Source organism: Gymnoscopelus microlampas (assembly GCF_963454915.1).
Source record: "Gymnoscopelus microlampas genome assembly, chromosome: 1".
In the NCBI taxonomy this organism is placed as follows: Eukaryota; Metazoa; Chordata; class Actinopteri; order Myctophiformes; family Myctophidae; genus Gymnoscopelus; species Gymnoscopelus microlampas.
This window is the reverse complement of record NC_139962.1, coordinates 15737186-15751791: the sequence shown is the minus strand read 5'-3', so window position 1 is coordinate 15751791 and position 14606 is coordinate 15737186. Positions and strand designations below refer to the sequence as shown.

The window sequence follows — 14606 nt, the reverse complement described above, 5'->3', positions numbered from 1 at the left end:
GCTTATTCTTTCCATCAACCACACATGTCTGCCTACTCCAATACCTTTCCTAAATGCACTCTCAAGTCGATGCACACAGTAGGCACAAGTGTGCATGTAGGTTGGAAAATGCATTCGCATTTTTCTACAAAAAAGGATGCATTTGATATGTCATATATTGTTTTCTTTTGCCTCATTATAAGTGTGAGTGGGTGAGTGAAACTGGGTGAAATAATAATCCTAACATAAATATCTCTAGCACCTTTCCAGAGTTTCCGAAAGATTCTCCATTTCAGAGGCTCCTCCATCTGATGCCTTCCCCTAAGGGTGTAACATATTTTATTTGACACACTTTTGATGAAAAATATGAAACACCTTCCAATCCCTGATAAAGCTCGGACAAAGACGGGAGAAAGGTGTAACTTGTACCCATCATAACGCAGACTGGGAGAAAGTTCTGGAAAGATTCAATGTAGTGTTTGCCTCTTCTAGAAAGAAATTCAATTTAACATTCTACCCAGTCACACAACACATACCTAGCACAAACTAAAATCGCATTAAACTAAAATGTATATATCCGTCATATACTAAAGATGTAAAATAAGTATTTGATTCATATGCTTTGGAAAATGAGCCCAGCACTCAAAGAAAAACAATTCTACAACTGGAGCCCACAGTGTGCCAGTGTTTTTAGTTCTCGTGATGAGACATGTTGACATGTCTAGTAGGGTGTATGAGTGGTAAACCTATTTCCTTCCTCATCTGTGGATGGATTTGTTATGGGGAAGAAAAAGTAAAATATACTGTACATTGATGTACTATAAATAAAGCTATTGCCTTCCTTTATTGCCTTCCTCTTAGAAATGCAGTCCCCCATCAACCTACCTTCAGGTAGCCTTACAATTTAGCCATCTATTCAAAGCAACTTACAATGTGCAAGATCAGGGTGAGTGCGATGAACTCTAGTCAACAAGCGACCTAGCATCTGTCTCATGCTGATAACTAAGAATATGTGGATAAGCAACCCTCATTCATCTGTCTAAATCGAAACATGCATACGTCTGTATAGTATAACTAGCATCCATCAAATGATGGATGATGAACAATGAGTGATACAAGGAAAGTGGTCTTTTTTTTTACTTTTTATTTTATCCCACGATTTTGTAACACATTGTTGTCACCCAGTGCCAATTGCCTATGTAATCCTGGGCGCAACTCTCCCTCTGCAAGCCTGGGGAGAGCCCAGAACTGAGCTCATGCCTCCTTCAATGCATGAGGAGCTACTAAGCCGCTTCTTATCACCTGACAGGGGGAGTTTCTCCGGTTGGACGTAGCGCGTGGAAGGAACACGTTATTCCAACCAGCCCGTTCCTTTCCCCTCCATCAGGCGCCCCAGCTCACCAGGGGGAAGCAGTATATAGACCAGGACTACTGCATGTTTTTTGTGAGGGTACCTACCCTAGGGGACACGGGGAGAACATGCAAACTCCACACAGAAAGGCCCGTTCGCAACCCCACCTAGGATATGGGCACTGATGACGCGGCGGAGAGGACACGCCCCCAGCGGGAATCGAACCCAGGACCTTCTAGCTAGTGAGGCGACAGCGACACCGTGCCCCCCGGTCAAGTGGAGTCTTAAGAGATGAGTTTTCAGACTGCAGTGGAAAATGGGTCTGTTCCATAATCTCAAAGCAGTATGGATAAGGAAAAGAGACCTTGAGGAGTTTTGGTTATGCAAGGCATTTCAATTCTTTATTTCTCGACTCACCCCAAATGTACAGAACACATACACACACACACAAAAGTTCTCTGAAAATGTACAAAACAAAATGTGGCTGTAATACGCCACGCAGACGGAGCACTGATAATGCTGTGATAGTAAAAAAATGGACTTATTCATCATCCTCTTCCTCTTCTTCATCACTGATGACATATTTCTTTGCCCTCTTAGTTGCCGTTTCATCGTCATCATCATTATCATCGTCGTCAGCCTTTCTCTTGCCCGAGCCCTCGCCCTCCTGCAGAGACACACACACACACACACACACACACACAGTGAGTGTGAGAACTTAAAGGAACCCTGATTTACAACAGCAGCAAAACATTGAGTACTGCATCTGAGGACTGTGTGAACGTTATAATTTCAACCCATAGCATTTTATTTGCAGCCTCAACACAAAAACTTTTCCCTTAGCGTCAGCTGGTGCTGCAGACTGACACTTTATGTTCTTTACAAGGGACTGTTTGTTCCCATTTACTTTAGGAAGAAAAGTAGGCTTTGAAAATCTTTTCCTTCCCCCCCAGCGGTGTTCTGCATTACAGTGCCCTCTTTCTCTTCCAGCTGGTACTGCACCTACCTCGTCGCTGTCCAATTTTTTGGCCTTCATCAACCTCTGGGCCTTGTCGTCATCGGAGCCTTCGTCACTGTCAGATGAGTAGATCCTTGCTCGCTCCTCTGGATGGGGATTGTGGGGGGGGGGGAGCGAAAAAGTGAATGCACTGGTTACACAGCCAAAACCACACAAAGCTTACACTACATATCTTCGCAGGAGATAGTCAATCTACAAGCCTCATATTTAGTGTAGCGCGAAAACAGGATGCCTAGTATAGAGCCCTAGTATAGAAGTATACACTTTTAAGTGGTTAATACTCCGATTCTCACCCCTGAGGCCTCCTCCTCCTTTGTACTTGCTCTTGATGGCAGCGAGGCTGACGGCCTCGTCTCCCTCCTCGTCGTCGTCATAGCGGTCAGGCTCCAGGTAGCTGCTGCTCAGCCCTCTCTGGTGCTGTTTCTCCCTCATCCTCCTCTGCTGGGACTCCCTGCGGATGGAGGCGCGCAGACGCTCCTCCTCTTTCTACAAAAAGAGTGCGCACATGCGGAAAGCTATGTTCATATCCATGCATTGACCGTATGCGGTGTTTCGCAAACATTGACATGTCAAGGTCCCCCAAATCTGCTATGTACAGTGCCCTGCGAAAGTATTCAACACCTTCACTTCTTCAACTTTGTCTACATTTATTCAAAAATGTATAAAATTATTTTTTTTACTCAAAATTCTCCAACTATACCAAAATAAAAAAGTTATAGATTTTTTTAGCAAATGAACGGTATATATATAAAAAAAAAAGAACACAAAATCACATGTGCATAAGTACACCCTTTGCACCCTTCACACCCTTTGCTATGACACTCAAAATTGAGCCGAGGCACCTCATGTTTCCACTGATCATCCTTGAGAGGTTTCTATAACTTGATTGGAGTCTGCCTATAGTAAATTTAATTGATTTGACATCATTTAGAAATGCACGCACATGTCTCTATCAGGTCCCACAGTTAACAGTGCATGTCGAGTAGGCACAAACCAAGCCATTAAGTCAAAGGAATTGTCAGTAGACCTCAGACAGGATTGTATTGTCAGTAGACCTCAGACAGGATTGTATTGTCCGTAGACCTCAGACAGGATTGTATCGAGGCACAGATCTAGGGAGGGTTACCAAAAAACTTTCTGCAGCTTTGAAGGTCCCAACCAACACAGTGGCCTTCGTCATTCGTGAATGCAAGAAGTTTGGAACCAACAGGACACAGGGTCCCGTCCAGCTGGTCATGTGGCTGGGTCTTGATCAGGGAGGTGACCAAGAACCCAACAGTCACTCTGACAGAGCTCCAAGTGTTCCTCTGTGGAGATGGGAGAACCTTCCAGAAGGACAACCATCTCTGCAGCACTCCACCAATCAGGCCTTTAAGGTAGAGTGGCCTGATGGAAGCCAATCCCCAGTAAAGGCACACACAGCCCATTTGGAGTTTGCTAAACGGCACCTAAAAATTCTCTGGTCTGTTGAAAGCCAAGTGTAATGTCTGGACAAAACCAGGCACCGCTCATCCCCTGGCCAACACCACCCCTACAGGGAAGCTTGGTGGTCGCAGCATCATGCTGTGGGAATATGTTTTAGCAGCAGGAACTGGGAGACTAGTCAGGATCAAGGGAAAAAAATATGCAGCAAAGTACAGAGATCCATGATGAAAACCTGCTCCAGAGCGCTCTGGGCCTCAGACTGAGGCAGAGGTTCATCTTCCAACAGGGCATGGAGTCTAAGCACACAGACAAGATAACACAGGAGTGGCTTCAGGACGAGTCTGTGATTGTCCTTGACTGGCCCCCATTGAACATCTCTGGAGAAATGTGAAAATGGCTGAGTGTGCACCGAAGCAACCAGATACAGCTTGAGATGATCTGAGAAGAAGAATGGGAGAAACTGCCCCAAAAATAGGTGTGCCAAGTTGTAGCATCATACTCAAGAAGAATTGAGGCTCTAATTGCTGCCAGAGGTGCTTCAACAAAGTATTGAGAAAAGGGTGTGAATACTTATGCACAGGTCATTTTGTAATTTGTATTTTTAACACATTTGTAAACAATTCTAAAAAAAACATATTCATTTTGTCATTATGTGACATTGTGTGTAGAATTCTGAGCAAAAATTGTAATTTAATCAAAGGCTGTAACTTAACAAGGTGTAGATATAGTGAAGGGGGGTGAATACTTTCCCAAGGCACTGTATTTAGTGATCGATAAGATTTTTAAAGATTTTTGAAAAGCCCAAGAATAGAATATGGCTAAAGTGGTGAAAGTTAAACTGATGCTGGGTACTTTCTGAGACCCCTTCAAGGACACCTGAAGGCCCCCGTACCCCACTTTGAGAACCACTGACCTAACCCAAGCATCCCTATTCTGGGGGGAAACATTAGCAGAAAATAGCACATCTAGATCTGCTAGACGGCAAAGAGAATAGGTGTAGATGGGGGGGAAAAAGAGCAGACCAAGTACAGAACCGACCAACCCTCCTGTTCTAGTTTACTAGGTAACAAAGTATAGAGAGTTTAAGTGGTTAAACACCAACTGAAGCCACATGAAGCACAATCCCACAATTATTGGGTAAAAACATTCTGCAGTGACACCAAAACCCTAAGATTGAACACCTCTAGCATTGCGGAGGATTTTTGCCTTGGAAATAAGAGTTATTAAGACGAGAGAAAATATGAACGCATGTCAGTCAGTGTTAATATTTGTCTATTGAAGCACTCAAGACACTTTAGGGTCCAATATCCTGGAGACGCAATGGCTGCTAGTCTACTAAATATACTAAGGGAGTTTCCAACACAAAGATAAAGATGTTCACAGTAGAAACAGATCAGACCTTCACTGTTGACACAAATTCTGCGTCACTAAATTCTACGTCACTAAATTCTACATAACTGCCTTATGTAATATCAGATTATGACTTTATGCAACCCATTTTATCTTTTAGTCGTACATGAACTCAATCACTCACAAAACAACACAGCCAGAGCGTGTAGAGGTGAATGAAAGAAAGCACAACCAGGTGGACTTAATACTCAGTGCACAGCGTGATCCTACCTTTATCATCTCATATACTCAAGAGTACAGAGTGCAGACTTATTGTACTGTCATCATCTCTTTAATACTCATTAATTCTCAGTGCAGAGTCCAGCGTTATCACACCTTTATCATCTCATTGCGCTGGGAATCAGGGTCCCGTCCATACCTTTATCATCTCATTACACTGGGACTCAGGGTCCCGTCCATACCTTTATCATCTCATTGCGCTGGGACTCAGGGTCCCGTCCATACCTTTATCATCTCATTGCGCTGGGACTCAGGGTTCCGTCCATACCTTTATCATCTCATTGCGCTGGGACTCAGGGTCCCGTCCAGCCATGGGAAGGATCCTAATCTTCTGCGTCTTGGAGCAACGGTCGGCAAGAGACAAGGTCATCTTCCTGTGGGTGGCGCTGTCTGTAGAGTGCGGCCTGGCAGGACAGAGAAAGCATGAACCTATAGTTATAACTTATTGTAGCTTACTTATAGACTTTGATTCTGACACATTAAAGAGCAAGGGCTAATGGTTTCAGTGATACGTTTTGCATATGTACTGCTCCCCGAACTACATTTACTTGAAGTGTAAAGGTGTATTTAAGCTAAATCAACACTGGCAAGTAACGTGCCATGCTTTCATTTAGCTTTCTATGCGTAAAACACTTGGCATGATTAGCTTCTTTGCTAGCCAAGTCTCTGGTTAAGCATGCATTTGATTTCCTTGTACAGTATTTCTAACAATAAAATTCAGAGACCTTTTTGTTTTCACATTAACTGCAGTCACTTGGATCTCCTCTCTAACCTATTGTGATAATTTGATTCTGGAGCAGACTAAAAGGTAAGGACCTTTTACCGGGAGTGTTTATTTTGTACGATTCATTCGCATTAATTAAACTGCTTGTTTGTGTTATGAGTACATGCACACTGAGTGTGATTATAAAGAGGCAATGAAGCGACAATTATTTTCCGAATCAAGGTAAAAACAAAATCAGCGTGAATAAATAATCAACCGGTATGAATGAAGCATCCCCAAAATGAAACATTGATGTGAAATAATCGCGTCACTTTATCGTATGTTTATTTGCGTCGCTCCTGGTGTGTAATGACCTTTAGTCCTAATTCCTGATCAAGCCAACACGGCTCTTATCATAATACTCAATCAAAACAAGTGCCGATCTGCTGTACAAGGTCTAGGAGGGCAGTCAGGCGCAGTAAATCAGCTTTTGCAGGCATGCTACTTGTCCCAAAAGACAGAACATCCAGGTAGGTGGAGAGGGTAAGAGGCTTATAGACGTCTGATTGGTAGAAACCAGGGCAGCTAGAACATGGTGAATCTGGGAGTTAAAGCATAGAAGACATTTCTGGATAGAGATCAATTAAAGCTGCTATTGTTATTGGGTTGAGTTGGAACAAGCTCTGGGGGTCCTTCGACCAGGTCTGGCAGCTGAGGAAAAACACTGCAAACTCACATTTCTTTCTTTTTAGCACAAGTCGTGTGGTCAACACATTCTCACTCCCAACTCGTCACATACTGACACTCAGTCAGGACCCCCTGGTGTCACAGTTCAATGCACTGTGTGGGTACACCTTTAGTGTCACTTTTAAACATTCAGGGTAGTCTGCGTCATGTGACGTATGATGCAGACCATTTACACTAAACATCTAGTGAAATGAAAACAAATCATTATTGAATCTTTAAACAAGGCAAGTACAGCTTCAGAAGCGGACTTGATCACCATGAGTGTGCTAGTAGCCAAGCGAGTGCCCACGCGGAGTGTGACAGGGTGTGACTGCCGACTAAACATTGTTCTAGTTGGATACTGATAGGCAGAAATTTCATTCAATTTCATGAATGATAGAAACACCGACAGCCAATCACAATGCATCACAAGGAGATCTGGGATCGGTCTCACCCTCTGAATCAAAACTACCACAGAGGTAGTTTTGATATTATTAGACGGAGATGAGAAGACTATTATGAATTGCTAACGCTAGCTGGTAGCTGGCATTACCTCAGGTAGCCTACAACTATCTCGCCTATTCATGATTCAAAATCAGTCAGATTATCCATATATATATAGCATATTGCACGGGTCTTTCAACACCACTGTCACAGACGCTGAGATATGTCGCTCACCCTCTCTGCTGTGCTTGGTGCCACTCTCTACTGAGCGTATAGTTGTGTGTGGACACTCACATAATTATCGTTAGTCATCATGCTTGGTGTGAAAGGCCCTTAACATGCTCCTAATACCAAGTGAGTGTAGAAGTGTGTTACCTGAATGTGAGTTTGGTTTTGAACACAGCCTGTCCCTGTAGTCCAGTACCCTGCCTGATGAACAGATGGTTATGATCGCCCTGCAGGGGAGCTTTGTAAACGTCAAACACCTCATTTCCAAGGTGCAGTGACATGCTGTGGATGAAAAAAAACAATACTTTATTCTACACTACATGTTAAAAGTATTTTTGTTTATAAAGCCGAAGCCTGGGGAGCAACAAAATACAAACCTGCCATCAGACCATTTGACGATGCGTGCGTTGCTCTCACGTGTCTCATTACCCTCCTCATCTTTCTTTGCTCTCCAGCGAATGGTATTCTCTACCTATAGCAAGTAGAGATGGCTGGTTAGCAAGCTTGTTGATTGAAATTCTTTATTTAGGAATAACCCCTTGAGATGTAGCATCTCGTTTGAGGGGGTTGGCAAGTACCACAGTATAATTCAGACATTATTCTCCCTCCCTGAAACGATACAAACAAGTAGCTGGTAGCAACACTGTAGGCAGTGAAATGATTGTACTTAGAGCTTCCTCAAATGTGTGTACATTGTTATACACAATGTGTGTATAACAATAGAAATAATAGGAATAAGAAAATGAATAAGAATAGCCCAACAGCAATACATAAATATCAATAAGACAAAGTGAACTGTAATCTGCACAGATTGTATATCTATATATTACATAATATATTATTGCACAGCTGCCTTTAACTTTATACTCAGTCATCCAACAAAATATTTGACAGAACAACCATTATGTAATGCGGCCACTGTAATTGATATAACCACTGAAACACTTTGCTTTATGTCAAATAAAGTATTATTACCTTTTTACACTCCATAAAGCAAAACCAAAACCACGTACCTTAAGTTTGAGCCTGGTCCGTCCCTCTTCATCTAACATTTCCTCATCCTCAAACTCATCCTCATAATACTGAGGATCGAAGGGCCTGTGACGGACCATACAAGAGTAAATACAGGACAACACCATACAATATTTGTTACATGTACATTTACAGGATCAGCAACACCCAACAGCTGATGTGCATCTCTGGTGATGAACACACTAATGCATACTGCACCAGTCTAAAAACAATGCACCATAGTTGAGCCACAGCATCCTCTAGTGGACAAATGTGATAGACAGACTCATCATTATTACAGTAGTTTTGCACTTTAGCGCTATGCGGCAGCTCAAAACAAGTTCAAGTTCAAAAAGTGTATTTTTAAAAGACCTGTGTTTACTACATCTTTCCAATCTTTTCCATTGAATGAAACTTGCAAATGCATGTATGGTGCTGGACTCTGACCTTGGCTCCACAGACAGGAAGTTAGGCAACTTGACAAAGTAGAGGTCAGATCCCAGATCAGTGCTGACTTTGGGTATCTCCACCTCAATGCGGGTCTCAGGGACTGCCTCGTCAGCCTGTGCATCCTCCATGCCATCCTCTGCATCCTAGGCATGGATAAACACATTAACACACACACACACACACACACACACACACACACACACACACACACACACACACACGACAGGGAGATAATGTTTTGTAATACCTTTGACGGTACCATTCTTCTGGTTGCTTGTAAAAACAACTTACAAAAAGGTTTTGTTTACAAGTGGCATAACCTGGAGGGTCTCACACACTGACAGACTGCTAATGGACCAGATCATTATTACTTAGAAAGCTGACTGTACTCCGTCTAATGGGCAGAGCAAGACAGAGCCAGAAGTTGTTAAAATCAGTTAATATACTGTAGATTCATGGAGGCAATAGGGTACGAAACCGATCACAGAATCGGACCAAATTAGCACATTCCAGAGCTCGGTTTTCATTTAAGCCCCTCGAGGATCTGGTAAGCTGAAGAATTTTGTATATTTTATAAAACACTCATATCAGCGAGTACTCATAAAATAAAATACTCATATCTGCGAAACCAAGTACTAAAGTACTTGTGGTCGTGAAAAGGTGGTGATGAAAGCAAACAGTGGAGATCCATGGTAAAATCATCGTTCCAGCATTGTATACACTGGATGGGGTACAATGTTCAGAATGGACCCCCAGCAAGAATTCTCCTTCAGAACAAAGTTCAACTTCGTTTGGAGTATGCTTCCAGCTGTAATATGATACTTTTCCCCTCTGTGCGCCTCCCAAGCCTTTCATCCTCAAAACCCTGCCTCCAATCACTGTGATCGAATGAGCGCTTGTTTTGCTTTATGTAAAAGAAAAAGAATTTCCACCCACCACATCTTGCCAAATAGGACGCCGTGCATGCATGATAATGAGTGAACCAAAATGAGCACTCCCCCAAAAAACTGGTTTGGGAATTGGCTCCCATTTTCAAACCTACAAAGTTTGACTACCATAGCAACAGTAACTTAAGTGGGTGGGATTTAGCAATTCAGATTTTGACAAACCAGGGGCTGTCCTGGAGTGGGAGGCTTCTCAGCATCACTGTCTGAAGAGATATCATCAGCTTCTCCAAAAAGGTCATCTGCCGCTGGCTTCCTCGCTGTGGGGGTTGAGGAAAGAAAGATTGTTTTAAATAATAATAACAGATACTTTCAAGCTGCAATTCAGTATACTGAGGGAGCATTGTATCCGAAATGCCTTGGGGAAACTGATGCATTACATCTGGAGTAAGAAAAATAGTATTACAAAATAGTTTCTTACTTTTCTTGCGTCCAACATCACTGTCTGAATCAGAATCAGAGGTAGCCTTCTTCTTGGTTTTCTTTTTCCCGATGAAGTCATCTTCACTATCACTGCCCTTTGGAGACTCTGAATAAACAACCAAGTGTGGAGTAAAATGTTAACCATTATAAGATGGTTAACATTAATAATAATAATAATAATAATAACATAATAAATGGTATCATGTGGCTCGAATGACTTGGCTTCAATGTGGATCTCAGACTTCATGTGGCCAGGCTGTGACATCATCAGTCATCTATGACGCATTTATAAGAGTCCTGGCGTCCCATGTGGGTGGTTACTCAAATGGTTCAGAGGGAAACTGAATGGGTCTTTGTCTTTGTATAATTATAGTTATATTATATTCATGTATGATGAACTGATCTGAAAATTAAACAATTTGAAAACTTTACCCATAAAAGAAAACTGTAAAAAATAAAATTGTTATAGAACGTAAGGTATACCAGTGATGGTATATAGAATATAATATGCAGTATATAGAGGAGCAGAACATAAGTACTAGCAGAGGGTAGATACAGGCAATGTAGATGTATTCATGGTAGGCTGGGCACAGGCTGAGGCAGGGAGGTGGTATCATAAGTAGTTAATTTGGCAGCAGAAAAATAAAATAGACCAGCAATAAGCTTGAACTTCTTCTTTGATATAAAGTATACTGTATATAACTTTATCATATCATTAATTATTAATGAGTGATCGATTTCAGCTACTGCGCACTTGCAAAATATCGGCACAGACGATCAGGCTTCAGGTTGCCGTTACGTTGAAAAATGTTAAAATCACGCCTGTGCAGTGGTAATCCGGTGTTTTGTCGATGTTTGTTACTTAATAACAATCTTTAACAAGATAAAACTGTAACCTGTCCTGAGGGGAAATTCAGAATTTTAAGTCAACCTTCAGGTTCAAAGTTCTTTTACAATTCAAATTTTTTTTGTATCTCTTCCTTTGAGATTCTAGTACGTGATCTCACAGAGTAGGCTACCTGACTTCCTGTTCCTTGGACCCTCGTCATCCGAGTTCTCTTTTTCCTCATCAGAGTGATGACGCTTCTGCTCCTCATCCTCTGACTGGTCACTCTTTGCGCCTCCACCCCACTTTTCATCATCCGATTGGTTCTCCCTTCCGGAACCTTCAACGTCAGAGTGGGGGGTACCCGGACCGTCAGAGTGGGGGGTACCCGGACCGTCAGAATGGGGGGTACCCGGACCGGTCTGGGGAGTTCCCGGTTCACTGTGCATACTGTATGGAACAAATAAATAGAATACAAATAAATAAATCACATACGATTTTGGAATGAACTTGAAACACTCCCTCCATCCACCAATGTATCTTCAACCGCTCATCCGGAGTCGGGTCGAGGGGGCAACAGTTTCAGCAGAGAGCTCCAGACTTCCCTTTCCTGAGCAACATTAGCCACTTCCTCCTGGGGAATGCTGAGGTGTTCCCAGGCCAGTGTGGAGATGTAATCCCCCCCATCTAGTCCTTGGTCTACCAGGAGATCTCCTCCCAGTGGGACGTGCAACGAGGACCTCCCTAGGGAGACACTCGGGAGGCATCCCTACTAGATGCCCGAACCACCTCAGCTAGGTGGTTCGCTGCTCCTTTCCAAGTGAAGGAGCAGAGGCTCTACACCGAGTCTCTCGCGGGTGACTGAACTTCTCACCCATTAAGACGTGGAACGCATCTGTGTCACTTTAGTTCTCTTTGGCTATTCAAAATTAGCAGATATACAAGCTCATAGCGCGGCGCCGAGTGCAGCGCTTTGAGCTGTAGAGGGGGGGCGATACTCGCAAATAAAAATAGTGTTCAGAGAAGTTGTCAGTCACATTTACGTGGAATGCTTATTGTGAAAAGTATACCAGTGATGTAGATAACAAAGGTTAACCCATTAAGACCAGGAACGCATCTGTGTCACTTTTAGATTTCTTTAGGCTATTCAAAAATAGCAGATATACAAGCTCATAGCGCAGTACCGAGTGCTGCGCTACGAGCTTGTAGAGCTGCTATTTTTGTAAAATCGTGAACATTTGTGCAAATCTTTGAATATATATGTATTTTTTAAAGCGTTAGGATTTAGAAAACATTTTTTTAATCGGCCTCAGGTCTTAATGGGTTAATTGAAAAAGTTTCTAATTGAAAAAGTTACACAGTATGACTTCAACTTCTACATTTGGAAGAGCGTCGTTCATCATGTTCAAAAACGCTGATCAATCTGCCAAGGTCTAACATGTACATTTTGATTTATTTGTTGCCACCAGCACGGTAAAGCCTGCCCATGTCCTACCTTCTGTCTGAATGGGCACTCCCTCTCCCTGAATGGGCACTCCCCCTCCCTGAATGAGGGCTCCCTCTCGCTGATTGAGGGCTCCCCCTGGCTGATTGAGGGCTCCCCCTGGCTGATTGAGGGCTCCCCCTGGCTGATTGAGGGCTCCCCCTTGCTGATTGAGGGCTCCTCGCTCCCGACACTGCACTTCCAGCCGGGCTCCCCGGCCCCGACACCGCACTGCCAGCCGGGCTCCCCGCCCCCGACACTGCACTCCCAGCCGGGCTCCCGGCTGCACTCCCAGCATCCGACCGACGCCGGCCGTCCTCCTCATCCTCGTCTTCATCCCGGTGGCCACGCTCGGAGCCACTGTGCTGTTCAGCATCAGAGCGGTCATTGTCCTCTTGCTCCGAATGCATGCTCACATCTGACTGGTTCCCTGAACGCACCGACTGGTTGTCGCTGCCACTGCGTCGGCTGTGTCGCTCGTCCTCGCTGTCATCTCCAAACAGCTCCTAGTTGGTAAAGAGACAGTGTTTAGCAGACACCCTTAAGTCGCCAACACATAGGGTACATTAGTAATTATTATAACCTTACACCTCTTGGCTGTCTTGGGATAGGAATATACTCAAACTGTCTTGGGATAGGAATATACTCCGTCCATTGCCGGTCTGGAAGTGTTTAAATTGATTATTTTGTCGAGTTGATGTATTTTAACAGATTTCATCTGTTGATCCCATGCTGGTGTCATTTTAAAAAGGTAGGGTAAGTGATATTTTGGGGTATTAAAAAGAAAAAAGGTTAAAAAAGTACTATATTCTGATAGTAATGATTGCTACAGAACGTTTGTTTGGTCACAGGGTCTCTCAAACTCTTTAGTAAACAGAATATAGTTATAGTACCATTTCAGGTAGGTGACAACATTTAAGCCAAACAGGAGAGAGCACTGAAAATGCATTTTCTGTTTAATAAAAGAGCTGGAGAGACATGAGAGCTCTCATTTTACTTAACAAACACTCTATAGCAATGAGCACTATCACAATATAGAGCCATTTAACACTTATTTTAACCAAAGTAAATCACTTACCCTACCTTTAACTCATTTTATTTGCTGATTTTATGTTGGCATTTTATCAAATGTTAGCATATTTGTTTGTAATCTCGGCATTATTGTAAATGAGGGTCACCCTCAATGGTTTCTCCAAAACTCTTAAAAATAAGGGTTGTATGAATGAAAATTAATCGTAAAAAGTGATCTAAAATAACGTTTTTCACACAAACCAGTTAGGCAGTGCAGCTTTAACATTGCAGTCAAAGTCATTGTTTTGGGGTAATAATTCACACCTTATTGATGCTGGGCTTCCCTGCATCCGGACCCTCCTCATCGTCATCATCAACCCGTTCCCTCTCACTGTCGCTGCCGCTGCCAGAGACATTACTGGCGGACCTGGGTCTCTCCTGCTCCGAATCCGACCCGGAGCCAGACCCGGAGCCGGCTGAAAAGAACACAAAATATGCATCCTTAAGTCAGGCTATTACAAAATACAGGCTGTTTCCAATGAGACACGAGAGACACAAACTTAATACAGTTGGGTTAAGTTATAGCCGCTAAAATGTAGTCCTAGATTAAGCTATAGCCGCTAAATGATCATCCTAAATTAAGTTGTAAGATCAAAAAGATCATTCTCACCACGTTGTTGTTCATTATCACTATCGCCATCACTCCCAAACAGTTCGTCCATGTCCGCCATTTCTCCGCTGTTGTAAAGTAAACGTGACCTACAGGAAGTGATAGCAGACAGTTAGGTTCTGTTTCCTGCTTCAGTGTTGTGAGCGACTAACATAGTTACATTTGTCAGACACAGGGGGGCGACACGACACAAGTCAAGGTAGCCTAATGCAGTGGTTCTCAAACTTTTTCATGTCAAGGACCCCCAAAATGACACTTATTAGCCCGCAGACCCCCATTTTAAAA

General features: G+C 43.1%; 1 protein-coding gene across 2 annotated transcripts; it reads right to left on the bottom strand.

Annotated features, from left to right (window-relative positions):
• Positions 1–1700: 1700 nt before the first annotated feature.
• Positions 1701–14404, bottom strand: leo1 (LEO1 homolog, Paf1/RNA polymerase II complex component). Of its 2 annotated transcripts, none has more exons than XM_084064833.1 (14): positions 14322–14404; positions 13976–14127; positions 12653–13146; positions 11351–11607; positions 10330–10437; positions 10074–10168; positions 8962–9107; positions 8517–8601; positions 7881–7975; positions 7651–7785; positions 5671–5806; positions 2630–2834; positions 2337–2425; positions 1701–1997 (listed from the first exon to the last, which is right to left on the bottom strand). In XM_084064833.1, the coding sequence occupies exons 1-14, from the start codon at positions 14380–14382 to the stop codon at positions 1872–1874; spliced, it is 2184 nt and encodes a 727-aa protein (XP_083920959.1). In that variant the 5' UTR covers positions 14383–14404; the 3' UTR covers positions 1701–1871. The 2 variants fall into 2 exon arrangements, with proteins under 2 accessions (XP_083920959.1, XP_083920960.1); XM_084064834.1 differs by having other exon boundaries at positions 2337–2434; positions 2642–2834.
• Positions 14405–14606: the final 202 nt, after the last annotated feature.